Raw genomic sequence first — 23,952 nt, forward strand, 5'->3', positions numbered from 1 at the left:
GGAGTGGCCCTGGTGAGAGAGGATAGTGTTTGGAAACTCCCTGTACTGTTGTTTGCAGATCATACTGTGTTGTTGAGTGAAGACAAAGGGGAGCTGCAAGGCTTGGTGGATGAGTTTGGGAGAGTGTGTCAGAAACGGAATCTAAAGGTGAATGTAGGGAAGAGTAAAGTGATGGTCTTTGAGAGAGATGAAGTCAGTGAATGTACAGCGAGGTTGGATGGTGAGGAATTGGAAAATGTGAGTACGTTTAAGTACTTGGGTAGTGTGATGAGTAAGGATGGAAGTTTGGAGGGTGAAGTGCTTGAAAAGGTACAGCAGGGAAGAAAGGTTGCTGGTTCTTTGAAAGCAGTGATAAGAAACAGGGAAGTGAGCATGGAAGTGAAAAAGTTACTACATGACAGTATTGTGATACCAACTCCAACGTATGGAAGTGAAGCTTGGACGTTGTTGAAAGGACACAAGTCAAGAGTGAGAGCAGTGGAAATGAGTTATTTAAGAGGAGCCTGTGGAGTCACATGGAGAGACAGGCTGACGAATGAGGATATAAAGGAGCGTTGTGGTGTGGAAGTGGATGTGATAGGAAGCGTTATGAGGAACACACTGAGGTGGTTTGGCCATGTGGAGAGGATGGAGGGTGAGAGACTGACGAAGAGAGTGTATGTGAGTAAGGTGGAGGGGGGAAGAGGGAGGGGGAGGCCGAGGATGAGATGGAGGGATGGGGTGGAGAGGTATATGAGAGAGGGGGGTGTGAGTTGGGAGCAGGACAGTGAAATGGCGGGGGATAGGGCGACGTGGAGGCGATTTGTTTGTGGCCACCCCAAACGGGATTGAGGCGTCTGGCAATAGATAGATAGACTAAGAAGGCAAATACCCTTATGGTTACCACATACTTCTCTCTCCCCTTTTCCTTTGTATAAAGGAACAATTATACTTGATTTCCAGTCCTCTGGAACCCTTCCCTCTTCCCAAGCCAATCTACACAACTTCCATATCCACTCCACAACAATCTCACCCCCGTACCTCAGCATTTCTTCACACACTCCATCAATTCCTGGGGCCTTTCCCAACTTGATCTTCCTCATTGCTTCCACTACTTCTGCCCTACTGATCTCTTCCTCCCTTCTCTCATCTCTTCTTCTCCCAGCCATTCACCAGCAACCTAATACTCACACTGCTCTCGCTTTCTACATTCAACAAATTCTGAAAGTGCTCCTTCCATCTCCTCAATTTCTCTCTCTTCTCCACCAACAATCTGTTATTCATATCTTTCACTCCCCTACTATTTCCCCTTTCATGCCTTACTTTCTTTACCTCCTTCCAAAACAATTTCTTACTCTCCCTCCATTTGACACTCAGATTCCTCCCAAACTCTTCATCCACTTTCTTCTTACTCTCCTTCACCAGTCTCTTCACCTCCCTTCTCCTGCATACATATACCTCTCTCTTCTCTCTCTCATCTTCTCCCCTACCTCTGCTTGCTAACCATTCACTATATGCCTTCTTCTTTTGTTGCACAGCTCGTTTCACCTCATCATTCCACCATGCTGTCCCTTGCACACCCTTGCATCTCCTCCTCACTCCAGAAACCACCTCACACGCAGCGCGTATCTCTTCCGTGAATATCTTACATACATCTTCCACCCCTTCCATCTGCTCTAGCTCATACCTTCCCAATCTTTCTTCCACTATGCTCTTATACTCTGCCATTTTCTCACTCTCTTGCAACTTCTCCACTCTTGTCAGGGGAGCTGTTTCCTTGTGTCTTCCCCTTCGTCTCCTCAACCATTTTCTTTGCAGCTTTACCTTGGCCATCAGTAAGTGATGGTCAGAGACTCCATTCCCCCACCCTCTCCACACTCTTGGATCCAACACTTGTCTTCTCATTCGCTCATCCACACACACATAGTCTGTCATTGCCTTTCGTTCAACAAGCTCACCATCCATCCTCCTCATTACTCTCCATGTATACCGGTGGATCATATTATGGCGAAAGTAGGTGTTGGCTATTGCCAACCCCTTACCAGCACAGATGTCCACCAAAGCACTACCATTCCCATCTACTTCAGCTGGCACACCCCACTGACCAACCACTCCATCCACTCGTCCATACCCAACTTTCCCATTCATGTCTTGAATCAAAAACACTCTCTCGCTCCTCTCAAGGGAGTTAATGAGATAAAAAGCCTCTGGCTCCAACCTGTTTAGAAGAGCTGTATGTGGCAAGCCCCCACACGTAAGAGCTCTGCTGTGCCCCACACCAGATCAAGTTAGACTCCTGTAGAAATAGCAACTGCTTAGGGGTTAAGATTGTGCAGGGTGTATTAAGTACACCCACTCTCTGAGAAGTGAATATTGCAAGGAAGGTAAAATGTAGTTATGCAGTTCAAAGATTTAGTGGTGGGGTTCCCTATTTCCCTACTCTTCATGTCAAATAGTTAGACAACTGGAACATTCATGTACTGTCGTTTACATGGTTAATTTTTCTTTTATTTATATGAGTTGTTTGACTTAGATGTGACTATTCTACGGAGCTACCTGTGCTACAGTTGGTTATATCTACAGGAACAGAGTATCATGACAATGTTCAAGGGATAAGCATATGTAGGCAAGTGTGATTTTAATAAACATTTTGGTGTTTTATTTTTTACTGCTGATAGTTGGTGGCAGCCATCATCCAGTCACGTGAAGTAGGGCACCCTGCTTTTTCCTTCACCTTTGTCATTCCTTTTCTGTTTCTCCCATCTTTCCTCAGACTTTTGTTACCCTACTATCCACTTCAAGTGATTCTACAGTGAGTAACAAACCAAAAGGTTTCCTGTAACCCAGGAAACCATTGCAACACTTGGTGGTAACAATATAACCAAATTACGGGGTGTAATGGAGCCTGCTATGGAACCCCTGTTAACTGGGTGAAGAGACACAGATGTTGCATTCATCCAGGAGCCGAACCTCCACATGTTTCCCTCTCCCCTGCTATGGCTAGGCATTGTCAGCGGCAAGGGAACTGTGTTTGCTGCATGGTATGACCTGGCAGGGGTGGTTGCTTGCCTGTGGTTGATGGATCTGTTTGGCCAGACAAACTGGGGTTGATTAACAACAACAACCACATTCAGTCTAGAAGAAACAGGTTTTCATACCAGTTCCTATTGCATACATATTAATTTATTTATTTATGTATTTATTTTTTGTTACAGGCTAAAGAACTTGCAATGTGTAACTTCAGTGAGGGAGAGCGAGCCATGATAATCAAAACGCACAAAGGGGACTGGGCTCTGCTGGTTGCTGCATGGAAAGGACTAAGGCGAGGGATTCCTGGCTCAGCATGTATGATGTAATCTGTGTCAATTAATTATCCAACTCCTTATTGCCCCATCTGGAATGTAGAGGTTCAGAGCAAGGTTATTTAGTTCAAACATGATGTGATATAAAATTTTATTCTACAATCTGGTGATGTTCTGATATTTTAATTCTTGCTACCACCAGACAGTTTTATTCAACTTAGAGCCAGTCCCCAAGTGTAAAGGGGGATGGTGAACAATATACAGTCTGTAACTCCTCCCATTGGAAAAGTCACGAGCTAAAGAAAATTGCTGTTGGTAATCCTTAAGTTCTGTCTTGATTTTTTTTTTTTTTTTTTTAATACAAGGTAGAAGGAACCAAAGGCCAGAAGCCTGAAAGATTGTTCCTTCCAAGATAGCAAAAGAGCCAAATTCAAGATCTGTTCATTTCGAGATGCCTGGACACACTTCGTTTGAAAGACTGGAGGCCATAGGCAGCAGGAAATACAGACAATGAAAGACATTTCCAGACTTGACCTGTTGCATATGTGAAGGACTGGGAGTAACAGTTAGCTCTTGCACTAGAGTGTTGGACAGAAAAGGGATGAAAGTTCTTGCTAGACAGGTCCTGCACACCCATTGTAGTGGTGGAGGGATGCAAACAGACGGTTCAGAGGAGCATTGATAGAAAAGAGATAAAGTTGCAACAGTGCAGCGAAGAGACAGAGGTTGGAGGGAGGCAGTAAGAGGAGGAGAGTTAGTGAGAGAAAAATCCTTTGACTCCACCATGTTGAAAAGAGCTGTATGTGGAGAGCCTTCCCACACAAGAGTTGTACTCTACACAGAGATGAATAAAACCCATCTATAAAGCCAACAACTGTGCAGGGGTAAAGAAGGCTTGGAGTTTGCTTTGCACACCTAATCCCATGGAAGCAGATTTTACAAGAGAGGTAGTGCAGTCTTTAAAATATAAATCCCGAGAGAATGAAACCCCAAGTATATTTTTAAATGATTCAGGATAGAGTTGGATATTGTTAAAAATTAGATGATACTCCTGCAGGAGATTTTGACTGGTTGAAAGATGTAAGAATTGAGTTTTTGAGGCATTAAAAACAACAAGATTACTTTTACCCCAATCAGAGACATAAGCCAAGTCAGACATTACGTGTGCCATAGCCTCATCCCTTGTTTGTTGAAATAACTGCTGAGATGGATGCTGTGGGAAGTGAATAGAAGGGTGAAGAGTGGAATATTCAGTGTATGAGTGGATAGGGTTAGATGTACAGCTCAGGAGGTCATCGATAATTAGAAGGAAGAGAGTTGGTGATAGGACAGAGTCCTGAGGAACACCACTATTGATAGTGTCACAGGGGGATGTGAATATAAGAATTAAAAATTGCTGATATTACTCGAAAGTAAAGACTAGGAATTGACTTGTGAAAATCAAGTAGTAAGTTTTACTTTATGCTGGCTTGCTTTGCCGATTCTCTAAGGACGAGAATTTATAAACTTTCTCAACAGTACACAGCAGAGTCTGATCGCTCACAAGTGCTGTTTGTTAGTACTGTTAGCCTCTTGAGAAAGTGACTCCACCCCTGACAATCAATAACTAATGCTAATAATAATGGACTGGTTCTTGTTGGTGCTTAACTCCTGGCCGGCACAATGGATTTAAGTTTGATAAACAAGAACTGGCTTAAATACCAGTCGTGAATAATGTAAGGCGTTTGTGCAAACCAGGAGCGGCAAACTAAAGTAGCTTAATGTGGAGAAATAAAACACGAGTTTAAATTACATTAAGCTCAAAGAAAAGAACTGTAAATTTATTAATTACAATAAAATAAAATTATGTTACATGAATCTCAAAATGAATTCAAAAGAGGAATTCGCGGTCACGAGGGGACTCGTGAATTCAAATAACAAAGGAAATACACTCACTCACTCATTCAAAAGCTAATCAGACTTAAGACTAAGAAAACAAATGAAGATATTGGTCAGTGAAGGGAACAGAGCTGAAACTACACAAGACTGGACGTTTCTGCTAGGGCAGGCTGCTGCTCGTTGGCTCTGTTCACTGCAACCACTCACCAAACTCGGTGGGGAAATATGGAGAATCGTTGAACTCTGGAGACTGTAGGCGCTAGGAGACCTCCTCTCAGCTGTCGCACAACGAACCTCCTCCCATGGCTGCTCAACACCAACTAACTCATGTAAGCAGCTGGGCATGGCCTAGCGGTCAAGAGGCAATGTGAGAACAACAACTACACAAAAACTTTCGCACCGTGAAACACACTGTCTATACAGAAAGACAGTCAGCTATGAAACAATGGCAAGGGTTATGAAACTCATTACGATCTGAGTAGAAAAGCGAGGCAGTTCATGGTCTGAGCGAAACTTTACACATATCAATGAAATTCAGATGTTCCCCTATACAATACTAATACAGTGTCACGAATTAGTTTGTGACAGATAGCTCTAGGAGAAGAATAGTGGCCATCAACAACAGTTGCTTTAGAATGACCAGACAGGAAGCTAGAGATGAAGGCACAGATAGAAGGATAGAAACCATAAGAGGACAGTTTGGAAATTGATCCAGATTGGGTCCCACATGTGACTTTGCCAACTTCTCCAGTCCTCTTTATCCTCTGCCATATGTGCTAGCTCTTACTCGCACTTTCTCATGCTTCTGTCCTCATTCTCCTTCCAAGGCAAGAGAAGGGCAGCAATAATAGATTCTAAAATATACCAATGAAGTTACATTTGTACTGGGAGGGGGTTGGTGAAAGCCAATACCCTCTTCAGACCAAAATGATCCATAGGTATACATGGCAAATGATGAGATGGATGGGTGGTGAACTGAATGAATGGAAGGCAATGATTGATTATGTATATGTAGATGACAGGATGAGAAGGTGTGTGATGGATACAAGATATAGAGGTTGGGGGAGTGGACTTCCTGACCACCACTTGGTGGTCTGAATGAAATGGAGAAACAGAAAAAGGGAAGGACGGGAGGAAGTAGTTCATACAAGGTGGGTGGAAAGGTTAAAAGAGGATGGAAAAAAGGCAGAATATAAGAGGGAAGTGGGGGAGCAATTGGGTAAATATGGATTGGAGCAGATGGGGGACGTGGAAGGTGTGTTCAAGATATTCACAGAAGAAATCTGTGCAGCATGTGAGGTGGTGTGTGGGGTGAAGAGAAGGCGAAAGGGGGTGCAGGGAACAGCATGGTGGAATGAAGAGGTGAGACAGGCTGTGGCACAAAAGGAGAAAGCATATAGTGTGTGGATGAAAAATAGTTGTGGTAGGTGGTGGCTACCATCATCCACTCACTTGATGTAGTGCTGCCTACTCCTTCCTTACCCTTTATTATTCTTTTTCTGTGCCTGCCCTCCTCTCTTCCTATATCTCCCATCTTTCCTGTCACTTCTTATTGCTTTTCTTTCCTTTACAGGTGGCTTTACATTGAGTGACAAGCCAAATGGTTTCCTGTAAGCCAAGAAACCATTTACAATGCTGGGTGGTAACCATATAACCAAACCATACGTGTTTCCTACGTGTCAGCAAGTGGGTTGGTGGAGGGTTAGTGCCCCTCCCCGTAAAACAACTAACTCAAAGTCAAATGGCCACCCCTTACGGGATTATGGTGTCTGGCAATAGGTAGATAGATAGATAGATGAAAAATAGGGGTGTGGAAGAAATTGAGAGACGGAAGAGAGAGTTATATGTAGAGTGGAAGAGAGAGGTGAAAAGATTAGTAAGAGAGAGTAATAAGAGAGAGTGAATGAGGAATTTGGAAGGAATTTGAGTGTAAGTGGAGGGAATGTAAGAAAATGTTCTAGAAAGAGGTAAAGAGAGTTAGACAGGGTGCCAAAGAAGTTAGTTGAGGAGTGAAATATAAAAATGGTAGATTACTAGTGGAGAAGGGAGAAAAAGTGAGCAGATGGAGAGAACACTTTAAGGAATTGTTGAACATAGAGAATGAAAGTAATGCAAGTGTAAGTGGCTGGGGAATGGCTGCGAGATGGAGAGATGTAAGAGGAGAGGAAAAAATCATTGGGATGGAAGTTGTGGAAGCATTGAAGAAAGGTAAAATGGGGAAAGCCCCAGGAATTGATGGAGTGTGTGGGGAAATGCTGAAGTATGAGGGAGAGGTAGTAGTAGAATGGATGTGGAAGATGTGCTATTAGCCTGGGAGGAAGGTAGACCCTGGAGGATTGGAAGTCAGGTATAATTATTCCCCTGTACAAAGGAAATGGAGAAAAAGAAGTACAGTATGTGGTAATCATAGGGACATTTGTCTTCTTAGTGTAATAGGGAAAGTAGGATACTTATTGACAGAGTTAGAGAAAGAACAGAGGAATTAGTTGGAGAGGAACAGGGAGGCTTTAGGAAGGGAAGAGGTTGTGTAGATCAGATATTCATTCTTAGATCTTCAGTGGAAAAGTTTCTAGAGAAGGGAAAGAAGTTGTATGCAGCCTTCATGGATTTGGAGAAAGCATATGACAGGGTGGATAGACAAGGATTGTGGAAAGTATTAAGAATATATGGAGTAGATGGGAAGTTGTTGAATGCAGTGAAGTGGTTGAATGAGGGTGCTAAGGCTGCAGTGTGTGTGGATAATGAACTGAGTGAATTTTTTTATTTGAAGATTGGATTGAGACAGGGATGTGTCATGTCTCCATGGTTGTTCAATCAGTTTATGGATGGGGTTATAAAAGAGATACAAGGTAGGGCAGTGGATATTGGAGTGGCCCTAATAAAAGTGGGCAGTGTTTGGAAAGTCCCTGTACTGCTGCTTGCAGATGATACTGTGTTGTTAAGTGAAGAAGAAGGGGAGCAGCAAGGCTTGGTGGGTGAGTTTGGGAGAGTGTGTAAGAAATGGAATCTAAAGGTGAATGTAAGGAAGAGTAAAGTTATGGTCTTTGTGAGAAGTGAAGTCAGTGAATGTACATTGAAGTTGGATGAGGAGGAAATGGAAAATGTGAGTGCATATAAGTACTTGGATTGTGTGATGAGTAAGGAAGTTTAGGGGGTGAAGTGCCTGAAAGGGTACAACAAGGAAGACAGGTTGCTGGTTCCATGAAAGCAGTGATAAGAAACAGGGATGTGTTCATGGAAGTGAAAAAGTTACTACGTGACACTATTGTGATACATATGGAAGTGAAGCTTAGACCTTGTTGGAGGGACAAAAGTTAAGAGTGAGAGCAGTGGATATGAGTTGTTTGAGAGGAGCATGTGGAGTTACATGGAGAGACAGGCTGACAAATGAGGAAGTGAAGGAATATTGTGGTGTGGATGTGGATGTGGATGTGATAGGAAGCGTTAGGAGAAACACATTGAGGTGGTTGGCCATGTGGAGAGGATGGAGAGTGAGAGACTGATGAGAAGAATGCATATTAGTGAGGTGGAGAGGGAGGGGGAGGTCAAGGATGAGATGGAAGGATGGAGTGGAGATGTATATGAGAGAGGGAGGTGTGAGCTGAGAGCAGGGCAGTGAAATGGCGGGGGACAGGGCGACATGGAGATGATTTGTTTGTGGCCACCCATTATGGGATTAAGGTGTCTGGCAATAGATAGATAAATAGATAGATAGATAGTTACATGGTCAAGGTCTTCATGCCCTTATACTTACCTCAGGGATTCATAATGGGAAGTACAGATAATTCTCCAAATCATTATCAGTACCAGCATTCCCATCATCCCAATCCTGTTTTCCATGAATATCACAGGTGGGAGAGAAGAATTATCAGTAGTGTATAGTTAACCAGGATGTACATTCTTTCACTGATTATTTAAACCCTGAAAATCTTGGCTGCACTTTGTTTTGTGATTTTTTAAAAGCTTTGTATATGCATACATATATCAGTCTTGTTCACTTGATGGCAGCTCTTCATCCTGTGCCTTCTCTTTAAGAATGTCTGTTCATCTGGCAATATTCATCTCTGTGTTCTCAAACCTGTGAATACTATCCATCTTTACTGCCCATGTTTTACTACCATAAAACTTTACATATTTCATACATTCAGCATACAGTTTTCTCTGTGACCCTTTCAGTCTCTTCAGTCAGCATTTACTTCATTATTGTTTGACAACCCTGAAGGAAGACCAGTCTTAAAATTACAGTAGTGGCATATTCACATATGAGCAGCCTGACCTGGCCTGACTGCAATGCTTTTGAGAAGCTCATATCTCAGCAACCACGGGGCCAATCACTGCATGGTTTGCACCTTATGATAGTCCAATTCTTCAAGATTTGTTTTTGACAGGTTTCATCACACCTAGGTGGTGTATGTGGCATGTGATACACATCATGTGCAGCATGTCAAAAATCTTAAAAATAGGGCCACAGGCCAGACAGTTTGTCGTAAAGACTTGAAACATGATTGGTAGACAGCCATCAATATGCCCTAGGCATCCTCGGGGTGTAAGGTGACATTTCAATGCATTCGGATGTAAAGGCCTTCACTTGTACCTTGCCGACAAAGGCGTTTTACTGGTATGCTAGAATTTAGATGCCTTCATATTCAGTAAAACTTCAGTGATACGTATGCATTATCAAGTTAAGGACAGCTTAGGGACTGTTCAGAAATTATGTAATGCTTTTTCCCATCAAAACTTATACTCCCCACCTTGTGTAACACACTATAACACCAAACCAACTCCCTCCCCCCTCAAAAAAAAAGAAGTGACAACTCAGAATACCCCTGCTTCTCCCCTTCTGGACTCATACCAAAGCTGAATAATATGCAGAGATAGGCAATACCCTAAAATTTGCACCAAAGTTAAAATTTTCATAAGTTTTTTTGAATGTTGACTGTGCAGATGTTGCAGAAATGATGGATTTGGTAGTCACTTTTATTGTCATGCACAGGTGACATTGTTTTGTGCGAGAGAGTAGAGTACTGTCATCATGAGTTCGTTATATTGTTACGTCCCAGTCCCCACACTGCCACAGGCTCCAACAGCAGTAGTACAATACAGGAAGGACGTTGCCCAGTGAGTTGTTCTTCCTATGGTCAGCCTTAGGTGTACAATACACAAGATCTGCTGAGGCGAAAATAAACACTGGCTCCTTAAAGCTCTCTTTCTTTATTTTCCAAATAATTCCACTTAATGCATTCCAACTTCTCTTCACTATTCTCTCAAGCACTGGAGCTATACACACTTTACTAACTGCTGTTACACTTGATGCTTAACATCTCTTCACTGTTAGTACATTTAATGCTTGCCAATACAGTACTTCGCTCATTACACAAGTACTGAAAATAATCTTCATTAACAGTAATTATACACTTAATGCTTGACACCTCACTGTTTTCTCAAGTTCCAGTGATATACAAACTTCAGTAACCTGTCACTGTTTGCCACTGTTTTCACAAGTACCAAAAATATACAGTCTTCACTGACACCAAAACTGACTGCACTTCACTCAAACTGACCTGAAAACCAACTAAACTCATAATAGTCCCTTATCCATCCTTATATAAACTTGCATTTTTCTAGAAAGACCTACTTCTCAAACAAATTTCGGATATGCTGGTCTTGTACTTGCCCCTAATAACAGTTACCAACTAGGAGACATCAAAACATGCTAGAGTTGTCTCACATTACATAACATTCTAAATTATTTACCATACAAACTTAAATTACATAATTCAAGAAGCAGTCACTTAAATAAAACATTATAAAGAAAACGAGCAGAAAAATTAATGCATAACATACGAAACAACTACGCTCACAAACACCGGGCAAACTGGCAACTCTGACTCATACCGATACCGGAACTACTGTACACGAAACGCTGAGAAACTTCTCGAGCACCCAACTGGCAAATCTCACTTCTTAACACTACCCCCTCCCTAGTTCATTGTTGTCCCGACAAAACTACACAATATATACAAACATAAACCTTAATCCTAATGAAACATCTAGCTATACACAAAATAATCCTTCAGCTTATCAGGTCTTCTTCATCTGATGCTGGCCCTGTCACTGCGGTACAGCAGCATTTCTTCCTATGATCCCCATTCCTACTACACTGCATGTCATCTGTTCTTCCGTCTTCTTGCACACTATTCATCAATATTCTCCTGCATATCCTCAGTGGTGGCATTTCCTGGGAAAAACTGGCTGGTTGTTGCCTCTCATCACCAGCCTTCACTAATGTACCCTCATCCTTCTCATGTGAACAGTCACAGCTGAAGTGTCCTACCTCACCACATGTCCAACACGCTTTTGTTGCAACTGAAGAACTCCTTGCACTGCTCTGTTCTTGTTCCTTCTTCCATTCATGACAATCCTCCTCCTTATGCCCTGACTTCCTGCAGAACCAGCAGCCTCCTCTGGTCTTCTCCTGTTCACTCTTCTACTTGTAGCGGTCCTATTTTCTGTGTCCTGGCATTTCACAGTACTAGCACCTTCCCTCAGACTTTTTCTTTTCACATACCTGCCCCTTTCTTGCCTTGAATCCTGCACTACGACCTGCATGAAAGGTGGATGTACTGGACCTGGCATAGGACTCAAATTCTACAGCTCTGGCTAGTGCTTCTTGCATGCTTCTTGGTTGTGCCTGCATCATTTGCACTTTCAACTCTGCACTATCAAGAGCATCGATGAACTGGTCCCTCAGTAGAATAGCCAACAGCTTAGGTGCTGCTCCAGGGTACGCCTTGTATGCCATACTCTCTGGGTCATGAGCAAACCGCTGTAGGGATTCTCCTTGAGCCCATACACGGCCCCGGAATCTTGCTCTGTACACCTCAGTCTGGTACATGGTTCCATATCTGTGCTCCAGCACTTCTACTAGGGACTGTTAGCTGTTCCTCTCCATCACTGACATCTGAACCAGAATTTCCATTGTGGCACTCTTAAGGCTAGTGGCAAGCTGCACTGCCCTCTGCCTATCATCCCAACCATTCTGATCTGCAAGTAACTCAGGCTGTGCACGGTACGCTTCCCAAGATACTCTACCATCAGAATCCTGAGGTTTGTTTTTAACTCGACCCCCATTATAGCCATGCACTTCACTGGTTTGGGGCATCATAATTAAGGCCAGGACTTAAATCTCCTACATTCTGATTATTCAACTCTGCAATGCTACCTTTACATGCTTAGGATCCGTCAAGATTCACCATACGCTGTCCAAGCCTTTCATAAGCTCCCTGTACACTAACCCGAGGCTCAGCAGTGCAGTATTTCTCTACAGCCTCAGTTTTCTTACTAATTAACTTAACATGGTCAACTACATGCTTCAGCTGGCTATCTACATGCTGTCTGCACTTTATCACCATTCTCTCACTAATCTTTAGCTGGTTGTCTACATGCTGTCTGCACTCTGTCACTATTCCCTCGCTAATCTTCAGCTGGTTGTCTACATGCTGATTGCACTCCGTCACCATTTCCTCACTAACTGTCTTCAACTGTTCATCTATGTGCTGTTTACATTCTATCACATTATTTCTTACCTCATACTTCTGCTGCCGTAGCTCAGTGTATACCTCCTCCTTCAATTGTTCCTGTTCTTCCTTCATCTCCCCCATGAAAGCATCTAGCTGTCCTTGCATTCTCAGCTGTAATTTCCTCTGTTGCTTCTGTAGTGCGTCCTGAAGCTGTTCATATCGTTCCTTCTGTTCTTCGTTCTGTGCCTGCAATTGTTCTTTGATTTCTTTCTTCTGTGCCTGTAATTGTTCTTCAAGCTTTTTCTGTCCTTCACTTTGTGCTTATAATTGTTCTCGGAGTTTTCACTCTGTGCTTTTAATTGGTCTTTGTCTTCTTCATGTTGTGCCTGTATTAGCTTTATGATTGTTGCCAGGGAAATTTCCTCCTCCTGCCCAGTTCGAGACCTTGTCTTCACACCTGCTTCCACGTCGAAGGTTCGACTCACTGCAGCCCTAAATAATCCCACTCCTGGCACCAGTGTTGCGTCCTTACCCCACACTCCTAAACTGGTACGTTTCACTGTTGTAACGGGAACCAACCTTTCCCGAACCTTCATCTTCATGGAGCAGAAGTCCAGCTCACATCCCATGGATGTAAAGTAGTCCAGACCCAGAAGGCAAGGATCCTCCATGTTGGCCACGTAGACTGGTAGAGTAGCCTCTTGCCCTGCCACTTCAATCCGGACATCCAGGGGTCCCCTCAGTTCCGAGTGTCCGAAGAAGAAAAAGGATGATAAGAAGAAGGTTGCAGAAGCCCAGAAAGAAACTGGAAACTAGTGGAGGCTGGTGTGAAGAGGCAGCCACCAGCCAGCTCTTCCCAAGTGGCCCCACCACCAAGAAAATGCAAGAGGACGGCAATTGATAGTGTCCAAATATACGGAAAGATAGATGGAAAGAAGTGTTCCCTGGTGATTGATTCGTCCTCGGAGCAGACTTTTGTGAGGCCTGATGTGTTACATCATTGGTATCTGCCTGAGTCATCAGAACAATTGTGTGGCATAACTGGGCACTGTGCAGAACTGAGGGGACCCCTGGATGTCTGGATTGAAGTGGCAGGGCAAGAGGCTACTCTACCAGTCTATGTGGCCGACATGGAGGATCCTTGCCTTCTGGGTCTGGACTACCTTATGTCCATGGGATGTGAGCTGGACTTCTGCTCCATGAAGATGAAGGTTCGGGGAAGGTCGGTTCCCATTACAGCAGTGAAACATACCAGTTCAGGAGTGTGGGGTGAGGACGTAACAATATTTATTAATATAGTACATGTTATGTTATCTTAGGAGGTTGTTCACTGTGGCCATAGTTAAGCAGATGTATTCCATGCCAGTTATAAGGTTTACACCAACATTATTTAGTCTGTATATTAAATTTTCCTGTTAAATAACACTTTTGACACTCCCCACCCTTTAATAATACATTGTAAAACCTGACGATGTTTCCCCATTCCCTGTGTTATGTAATTTTTTAATTGCCCACAACACTGACATTTTACATTTGCAGCTAAACGTGGTGTCCCTGGCAGCCCTGGTCACCTAGAGGTTCGAGTTCATTGTCCTCCTGCAGCCCCAGCCTCAGTCATCTCCCTTCCTTATGACCAGCAGCTCTACAGCTACAACATTCAGGACTTGTACATTGACATGCGGGATGGAATATTGAAAGTAGGTTGAATTTTTTCAGTCATTAGTATTGAAGTAATTTCTCTGTTGCAAGATTCATAATATGAATTAATGTATTCCAAAATCATGGTTGTGATTCTTAATTTGAGCTAACTTTGTTGGACAGAAATTGGACAGAATTAGAAGCACTCCACTCACCAGAGCCAACCTGAGGGAGCCAGTCTCTCCTCCTTCCTATGGTGCACCAAGCGAGGCCATACACACAGGTTGTGGAGGCAAGACTAGCATTCACAAACAAGAACGACTGTGCATAGCAAGCACAGACACAGTTGCAGAGTCAAGCATTCGGTTACTTGAGTTGATAAGTCATTATTGTCTCATGAAGCATTATGTTTGGAGACAAGATGCAGAGCACCCTTTCCTCAACTTTCTTGAGTCTGGGATAATTCCTTCCATTACCATTTCTAATGACTGTGGTCTTGATATATTATGTTTTGTTTCTTTTATAAAGGCTCCAACTTGCTTGCATGCATCAGCCTTGGTCATCTAATGACGGCTCTCCATGCTGCCTGATCTCTGGTAGCTTCCCTATTCAGTCTCTTATCTCTGAGGTCATACTCTGTGACCTTGTCCCAGGTCTTTTTCAGTCTGCCTGTCACAACCGTACTACCAGTGTTAACACTTCTATCCCCCATCCTCTCCACATGCCCAAACTATCCCAATCTAGCTTTCCACATCACAACACTAATACACTTCAATGCCATCCTTCCTCTTAACCTTTCCATCATAAGCCTAGTCCCCCCAGGCCTTGCATTCAAGGATGCACTGCACATCTCCTTAATCATTGTCATTTCCCTATGTTTGAGCCATCTGTTATCCTCTTTTTTTTTTACTGCCCAGGTCTCACTACCATACAGGATTACACTCCCAACACATGCTGCCTACAAAGATTCCTAAGAATGGAGAGAGAGCCCTCTACATGTCAGGAAAAGCAACAGCTCCCTGAACTCCTTCCAACCACTCCTCACTCTTGCCACAGGGAGTGGAGCTCCAGCTCCACCTCTAGCACATAACATGTCTCCCAAGCAACAAAACTCTTCCATATGCACAAGAGACTCACCAGCAATATGAGTCACCATATGCTCTTCCCAACACACTGCACACATAAAATCAGCATTATCTCACAGTCTGCCTCTAATACCACTACATCTCTTAGGCACCTACTTGTTACAAACTTACTGTACAAGATGGAATTACGTCCCACACCTTTGTGGCTTGATTCCTCATCCTCAGGTTAAGTTCCCTCCAGATTCACCTGTTATGAGTGAGAATTTGGTTTTGAACCTTGCAAAAGTCAGTTTTTAGCAAGAATTGTAATATTATATATCCAAGAGAGGTCACAAAAAAATGAGTCCACAAGGTTATTGACATGATGAAAGACAGTTGTGTGTATAATGGTTAGGGTCTTCCCCCCCTCCCTCCTAAAGAGAAGTAATGTGATCTTTCGAACAGACTATGATAAAATGAGTGCATAATCCTCCACATGATAGTTCTTTACCTTTAACAACACACAACTCAGCCTTCCATTATCTGTGTATTGCTGAGGATTAACTTTCTTTGTATTTACCTATTTGTATTTACCTATTTGTAGTATACAGGAATTGAGCAATGCTCGTGTTGTCCTGTCTCCATATCCACATTTATCAAGTCTACCTTTACACACATGAATGTTTTTCTCATACACCACCTCTTTGTCTAAGTCGTTCCAAATATTTAAGTATTTACCTAATATACCTAATTGTGATATACACGGAATGTACTATGCTCGTGGGTTTCCGTCGCTGTTTCTCAATAAGTCGAATTTAACTTTAAACTCGTTTAAGTTTCTAGACTGGACGATCTCTTTGTCCAGGCTATTCCATGAGTCTATACTTCTGTAAGGAAAGCTATATTTCTTGATATCCTTCAAGCAGCTTGACTTTTTCAATTTCATTCCATGTCCTCTTGTTGCTCTTTTATCCCATACAAACAGATCTTCTTTGTCAATTTTATCTACTCCCACCATGGTCCTGAACACTGCAGTCATGTCTCCCCTCTTTCTCCTTTCCTCTAACGAAGGCAAATCCAGTTTTTCCAGCCTCTCTCTGTATGACAGGTCTGTCAGACTGGGGACCATCTTGGTTGCTGTTCTTTGTATTCTCTCAATCTTGTTTATATCTTTCTTTTTGTGTGGGGACCACACTACCGCTGCATATTCTAACCTGGGGCGGATCATGGCCACTATCAATTTTTTCATCATTTCCTCATCCATATAATGAAATGCTACTCTTATGTTAGTCAAGAGTTTATAAGTCTCTCCAACTATCTTGTTAATGTGCTTTTCTGGTGACAAACTATCTTGGACCAGCACTCCCAAATCTTTCTCTTCTCTCCTTTTTGTGATTAATTCATTACCCAAAAAATAATTCAGTGATGGTCTCCTGGTACTTTTACCCATTTCCAATATTTTACATTTCTTTACATTAAATTTCATTTCCCACGTCCAGCTCCAATTGTGTATCCTATCCAAATCCTCCTGCAGTATTTTACAATCCTCCTCAACCTCTATCTTCCTCAAGATCTTTACATCATCAGCAAACAGACTTGCATAACTGTTCACTCCATCTACCATATCATTTACGTAAATCAGGAACATTACTGGCGCCAACACTGAGCCTTGAGGGACTCCACTTGTTACTTCCCTCCATCCAGACATCTTTTCCTTTATTACTGTCCTCATTTGTCTGTCTCTCAAAAAGTCTCTCATCCATTCCAGATGTTTCCCCTTTAGTCCTCCTATATATTCTAGTTTCCACATTAGTCTCTTATGAGGTACCTTGTCAAAGGCCTTCTCTAAGTCTAAGTACACACAATCCACCCAACCATCTCTCTCCTGTACCACATCAATCGCTCTTGAGTAAAAGCTCAACAAGTTAGAAACACATGACCTTCCACTTCTGAATCCAAACTGACATTCAGCAAAAATATTCATCTCTTCCAGATATTTTATCCATCTGTCTTTCAGGATTCTCTCACACAATTTTGCGACCATGCTGGTTAGAGACACTGGTCTATAATTCAGGGGTTCTTCCCTGTTTCCTCCCTTGTAAATTGGTACCACATTTGCCCTCTTCCATTCTTTTGGCACTTTCCCCTCTTCCAGTGAGCATACAATTAAGCTGTGAATTTTATCCGCCAGTTGTTCTCTGCATTCCTTCAGTACCCAATTAGAAATTCCATCAGGTCCTGGGGCTTTCCTTACATCTTGAGTTTCCAGTAATTTATACACTTCCTGTACCTCCACTTTTATATCTTTCATCACCGGAACATTTCAAATCACTCCCTCCCCTTCCACAAGCTCCTTTTCTTTAGTGAAAACTGACTGGAAACGTTTGTTCATTATTTCTGCTTGCATTGCCACATCCTTAAAGACCTCTCCTTCTACTTTCAGCTCGGTGATTCCTTCCTTTTGTTTCAGTTTGCCATTAACAAATCTATAAAACAGTTTGGGTTCATCCTTGCATTTGTCAATTATACCTTTTTCAAAATTCCTTTCTTCTTCTCTACGTATTCTTGTGTATTCATTTCTTGTTCTTTTATATTCTTCCTTTGTTCTGTCGTTACCTCTCTTTCTCCAATTGTTCCACGCCTTATCTCTCTCTTTTTTTGCTATCATACACCTTCTATTAAACCACTCCTTTTTCCTGTTTTCTTTCCCTCTTACTCTTGGTACAAATTTTTCCACTCCCAAATTATAGAGGTCTAGAAAGATATCCCACTTCCTCTGTATCTCTCTTGTTTCTCTGAATTTTCTCCAATCTGCATTTTCAAAAAAGTTTCTCAATCCTGTAAAATTTGCTTTCCCAAAGTTGTATCTTCCCTGTCTATGAAGCTCATCTCTTGGCTTGACGTTTCCTATTAACATCTGGAACTCAATGACCACGTGATCACTTTTTCCCAAAGGACAGAGATATTCCAATGATTCTATTACATCGGGTTCTTTGGTGTGTGTGTGTGTGTGTGTGTGTGTGTGTGTGTGTGTGTGTGTGTGTGTGTGTGTGTGTGTGTGTGTGTGTGTGTGTGTGTGTGTGTGTGTGTGTGTGTGTGTGTGTGTGTGTATTTAATTGTATTTACCACCTACATCAAGAAACCCAAGTCCTCAAAGTCAAGGATCACCTAGACATGAGACGCACCCAGTTTCTTGCTGCAGCCTCCACAAACCCACAACATCCACTATATTACATGGCAGCACATCCACCCACACCAAGGAACATCAAAACAACATCCAGCACACGATACCATACACAAATACAGTACTGTCATCTCTCCCCCCTCGCCCACCTCAGACCAGCTTCCAGAAGCATATCCACACTCAGATCATTTGCTGCTGCATTCAGTCACTTAAAGACAACACACAGCTGCATGCACGGCCTTCTGACATCCACCCTTCGGAATCCTATCTCCCTCATGAGGACAGGGTCCACCTGGCCAGGCTGAGATGTGGGCACCATCCAGCCCTCTTAAGCTACCAGAAGAGGCTGGATGACTCCATCACTGATGCCTGTCCAGGATGCAACACAGCACCTCATACTATTAAGCACATTATGGAAGACTGCATTGCACACAATCGCCTACACCAACAACACAACATACACTCTTTGAGAGCTCTGTGGGAAAGCCCAGTCTCAGCCATGGCCTTCCTAAGGGACTCGGGGCTGTTCGGCCAGACTGCCTAGGGAACAACTACTACTACTGCTACCTAATTGTGATATACAGGAAATGAGCTACGCTCGTGGGGTCCCGTCTCCATTTCTCAGTAAGTCAGATTTAGCTTTAAACTCATTTAAGTTTCTTGACTGGACGATCTCTTTGTCTGGGCTGTTCCACAGATCTGTGCATCTATAAGGAAAACTATATTTCTTGATATCGTTCAAGCAGCTTGGCTTCTTCAGTTTCATTCTGTGTCCTCTTGTTACTCTCTTATCCCATAAAAACAGATCTTCTTTGTCAATTTTATTTACTGTACTCCCGTCATGGTCCTGAACACTGCAGTCATGTCACCTCCCTTTCTTCATTCCTCTAAGGAAGGCAAATCCAGCTTTTCCAGCCTCTCTCTGTACGACAGATCTGCCAGACTAGGGACCATTTTGGTTGCTGTTCTTTGTATTCTCTCAATCTTGTTTATATCTTTCTTTTTGTGTAGGGACCACACTACTGCTGCATATTCTAACCTGTGGCAAATCATGGCCACTATCAAGTTTTTCATCATCTCCTCATCCATATAATGAAAGGCTATTCTTATATTAGTCAGAAGTTTATACGTCTCTCTAACTGCCTTGTTAATGTGTTTTTCAGGTGACAAACTGTCCTGGACCAGCACTCCCAAATCTTTCTCTTCTCTCGCTTTTGTGATTGGTTCATTACCCATCAAATAATTCAGTGATGGCCTCTTGGTACTTTTACCCATTTCCAATATTTTACATAATTTGCATTAAATTTCATTTCCCACATCCGGCTCCAATCGTGTATCCTATCCAGATCCTCCTGCAGCATTTTACAATCCTCCTCAACTTCTACCTTCCTCAAGATCTTTGCATCATCAGCAAACAGACTTGCATAACTGTTCACTCCATCTACCATATCGTTTACATAAATCAGGAACATTACTGGCACCAACACCGAGCCCTGTGGGACTCCACTTGTTACTTTCCTCCATCCAGACCTCCTATCCTTTATTACTGTCCTCATTTGTCTGTCTCTCAAAAAGTCTGTCATCCATTCCAGGAGTTTGTGTGTGTGTGTGTGTGTGTGTGTGTGTGTGTGTGTGTGTGTGTGTGTGTGTGTTTAGGGCTGAAAATCCAAGAAATTCCTCATTGCATTGGGGACAGTTATGCTGACAACCATAAGGCAGGCATAAATTCATAATCTAACCTAACCAAACCTAGTGTAAGTTCATGTTTTGGTTGGCTAGTTTAAACATTCATACAGTCAGCTCACTCATAACACATGTTGGCATAAGACCATTTGTACTGTATATACTGCGTCTGTTTGCTAGTCAGGTTTAGAATGTTTTCATAACATGTAGATTATGAATAATTTGTGACATGGGTTCAAACATGCCCAAAATTGGCATTTCTGGCCATTGCAATTGCCCTTCCTTCCATACTGTGCAACATGCTACTGCTGTGAGGCTCTCTGCACACCACTTCTTCCCTCCTTGCACACTGTCCACCTCCTCCTCTCTCCTCACTCACTGTGCACCTCCTCCCTCCTTGCTCAGTGCTTACCTCCTCCTCCCTCCTCGCTCAGTGTGCACCTCTTCCCTCCTCACTCAATGTGCACCTCCTCCGCCTCCCTCTTCCCTCACACTAAGCCCATCCACCAACACAGTTCATTTAAAATACAGTAAGAGTTTATCTGTCTATCTGTCTTTTTCCAGATGCTGTAATGTGGTAAAGAGTGGCCACAGCAAATTGCCTCCATGTCACCCTGTCCCCTGCCATTTCACTGCCCTGCTTCCAACTCACACACACCCTCTCTCATATATCTCTCCACTCCATCCCTCCATCTCATCCTTGGTCTCCCCCTCTCTCTCTTCCCCTCCATCTCACTCACATACACTCTCCTTGCTAGTCTCTCACTCTCCATCCTCTCCATATGTCCAAACCACCTCAGTGTATTTCTCCTGACACTTTCTGTCACATCCACATCCATACAACAATGCTTCTTCGCTTCATATTTGTCAGTCTGTCTCTCCATGTGACTCCACATCTCAAATAATTCATTTCCCCTGCTGTCACTCTTCTGTCCCTCCAAGAAGATCCAAGTTTCGCTTCCATCACTGTTAATGCATGTGATTATCACTGTGCTGCAGTGCAACCTTATGAATGTTTGGTTAATTTTAGGCCAATTCAGGGAAGGTTAGGGCAGGCTAAGGAGGGTCATTGGAAGTGACACTGGAGAAGGTGCTAACCAAGGTCCTTTTACCCCATAGGTTTTTGTCTTCCATATATCTCAGTGTATTTCTGACCTAATTGCTTCATAGGGATGCTGACTATATCTAATAATTTGATAAAAATTAGCAGTGATCTTTGTCCTGTAGTGTACCGTATTGATTCAAATTGTTCATAATGTTAATAATGATCCTGTATTTTAGGTAAGTGGAAACACCAAGGATTGGGTGGAGAATATAGCTCTGGGCCTGAGTGTTACCATCCTCCACATCCTTTGCCAGCCGCGTTATCTCCTAGAAGACACTGCTGACTCAGTAGATGGTTTTGCTGAGAAGCCAGTCGATCCCTTATCTTTTCCCAGACGAATACCAGTGGAGAGTCTTAAGCTTTTGGGTGCCCTTGGATTTTTCTGTGCAGCTGCACCCACTAATGCTCTCCACCGCCATAAGGACCAAAATGGTGTAACTACTGCCTGCACTGTTGGAATAGTCACAGCAAACATTGGTGGTGGGTGTGGGTCTTGTGGAGGTTGTGGTGGTTGTGGGGGTGGATATTTTGCAACTTTTGGTGATCCAAGCTTAGGTGGGTGGACTAAAGGGGGAAATGATTACTGTGATGGGAGTGGTGATGCTGGTATTGATTATGGAGGAACAGATTTTGATGGAGGAGGAGGAGGAGTAGATCCATTATCCCTCATGTTTGCAGCAGCAGATGGTGGAGGTGATGGTGGTGGGGATGGGGGTGGCTGCGGGGGTTGTGGAGGTTGTGGGGGTTGTGGAGGGTAGCACTTCATGGGCAGAGAAACTTAGTATGTGATAATAATGGAGTGCCTTTTTGTTGTCTTTTTCCATTTCAGTTCTTTCTGACTCTGTTCATTACTAAAGATAAAATAATTTCAAGCAATTAATAAGCTTGTATAATGCTTGTTTATCCACTTGAACCTGTATAAGGTGAACAAGAAACTCATGCTATATACTTATAGCTTTATCTCTTTATGTTACATTGCTTGAGAAATTCATGGCTTTATCTCTTTGTTACATTGCTTGAGGAAGTCACAAGTATTCCATGTCTGTGAAACACAATAAATATCAGTTAATGCTTGAATGTCAGGTTTTAGGTGCAATGAATCAATATTATTGCCTAATAAAAATACAGTATACTGTTTTATTTACATATACTGTGGAAAATAGCACAAAATGCCCCTTGCAGGTGTGTTGTATATATAAATATTACACTGGACACTCACATATCCGGTGTTCAGTCTTCTGTTTTATTATTATTATTGTGGCTTAGCACAGTATCGTAGTACAGATGTTATTACATGCTCAGAATATAGAGTTATGTCTTACACGAGGGAGTGTTAGTGCCAACTCAAACATATGGATGTGAGGCTATGGTGTGGCATGAAAATGAAAAGTCAGGAGTAAGAGCAGGGGAGATGGGACTGTTGAGGAATGTATGTGTAGAACAGAGGGTGGATAGGATACAAAATAGTGTGATTCATGAAAGGTGTGGAGTGAGGAAGTCAGTGGACACCAGAATTGAAGAGAGTGTCCTGAGATGGTAGAGTCATGTGGAAAGAATGGATAACAATAGAGTGGTGAAAAAGGTATACCTGAGCGAATTTGAAGGAGGGAGGAGGCGAGGTAGGCCAAGGAGAAGGTGGAGAGATATGGTGGATGAGTGTTTGAGGAAGAGAGGTTTGGAAGTCGGCGAGGCTAGGGAACTGACAAGAGATCGAGCTGGCTGGATGAATGTTGTGAGGAGAAATGCAAGATCAGGGATTTTGGCACCGCTTGTGAGCATGGCAGCATCCGGATTGACTCAGTTGGATACGTGAAGCTGCAGAATGTGGCGAATGTTTTTTGGCGTACCCAGTAGAGCCAGGATTCCGGGGGTTTGAATGATGAGTGAATGGAAGTGTGGCCTATTTGGATTGGGCAAGTTTGTGCTGTCTGGACATTGCTGCTCCTCACCTTGCCCTTGGGTGGGAAAGGAGGTCTGGATGATGATGATGATGATGATGTGAATGTTTTCAGTGACTGATATCAGTTGATACTTATTGAATTTCCATCACCTTAGTTTCTCCTGACTGCCTCTTTTCATTCTATCAGATGTACAGCTGCAATCCAAAATAAGTATCCAGGCCTTGTCAAAGCCAGAGTCCACCTATCCAGAATGGCTTGGTGATCAAACACACATTCCCCACCCCTATCCCCTGACAAGCAGTGATTTTGTTTGAGAAAGTTCACAGACATAACCAGGACATAGGTTGGGACCATATTAATGTATGTTAAACAACAGTTGCTACTAATATTCCTGCAACCTATGGTGCAACAATGATGATTGTGTTCCATTATGGTAGGGGAAAACTATGAATATAGTAAAGCTTGTCGTAACAGTGCCACTACACTCATTTTACCTAGCTTGGCTAAAAATTGACATCTTCCTTACTGAATACTCAGTTGGAGTAATAGATTGCTGTAACACTTGAGTGTGGTGAAAGTCATGAAAAAATAGTAAGTAAAAGGTTTAGAGCCATAGTATTGTCTGTATCTGCCACTGAGCAGCATGAAATAAGTAGCAAAAGGACGAAAATCTTGGCCAGGTTAAGGTGAAAGCATTC

At 42.8% G+C, this 23,952-nt stretch overlaps 1 protein-coding gene across 1 annotated transcript in view; it reads left to right on the forward strand.

Annotated features, from left to right (window-relative positions):
- LOC145408201 (uncharacterized) overlaps positions 1 to 22,111 on the forward strand; it is a 126,815-nt gene extending 104,704 nt beyond the window's left edge. Inside the window, exons 13-15 of the mRNA XM_080278956.1 lie at positions 3,195 to 3,324; positions 14,219 to 14,376; positions 21,530 to 22,111. Coding sequence (XP_080135082.1) covers positions 3,195 to 3,324; positions 14,219 to 14,376; positions 21,530 to 22,111 — 870 coding nt within the window. The remainder of the gene's footprint in view (positions 1 to 3,194; positions 3,325 to 14,218; positions 14,377 to 21,529) is intronic.
- The last annotated feature ends 1,841 nt before the right edge of the window (positions 22,112 to 23,952 follow it).

The sequence above is a fragment of the Coenobita brevimanus genome, chromosome 76, assembly GCF_032717465.1.
Source record: "Coenobita brevimanus isolate Jiangsu-jjx chromosome 76, ASM3271746v2, whole genome shotgun sequence".
Lineage (NCBI taxonomy): Eukaryota > Metazoa > Arthropoda > Malacostraca > Decapoda > Coenobitidae > Coenobita > Coenobita brevimanus.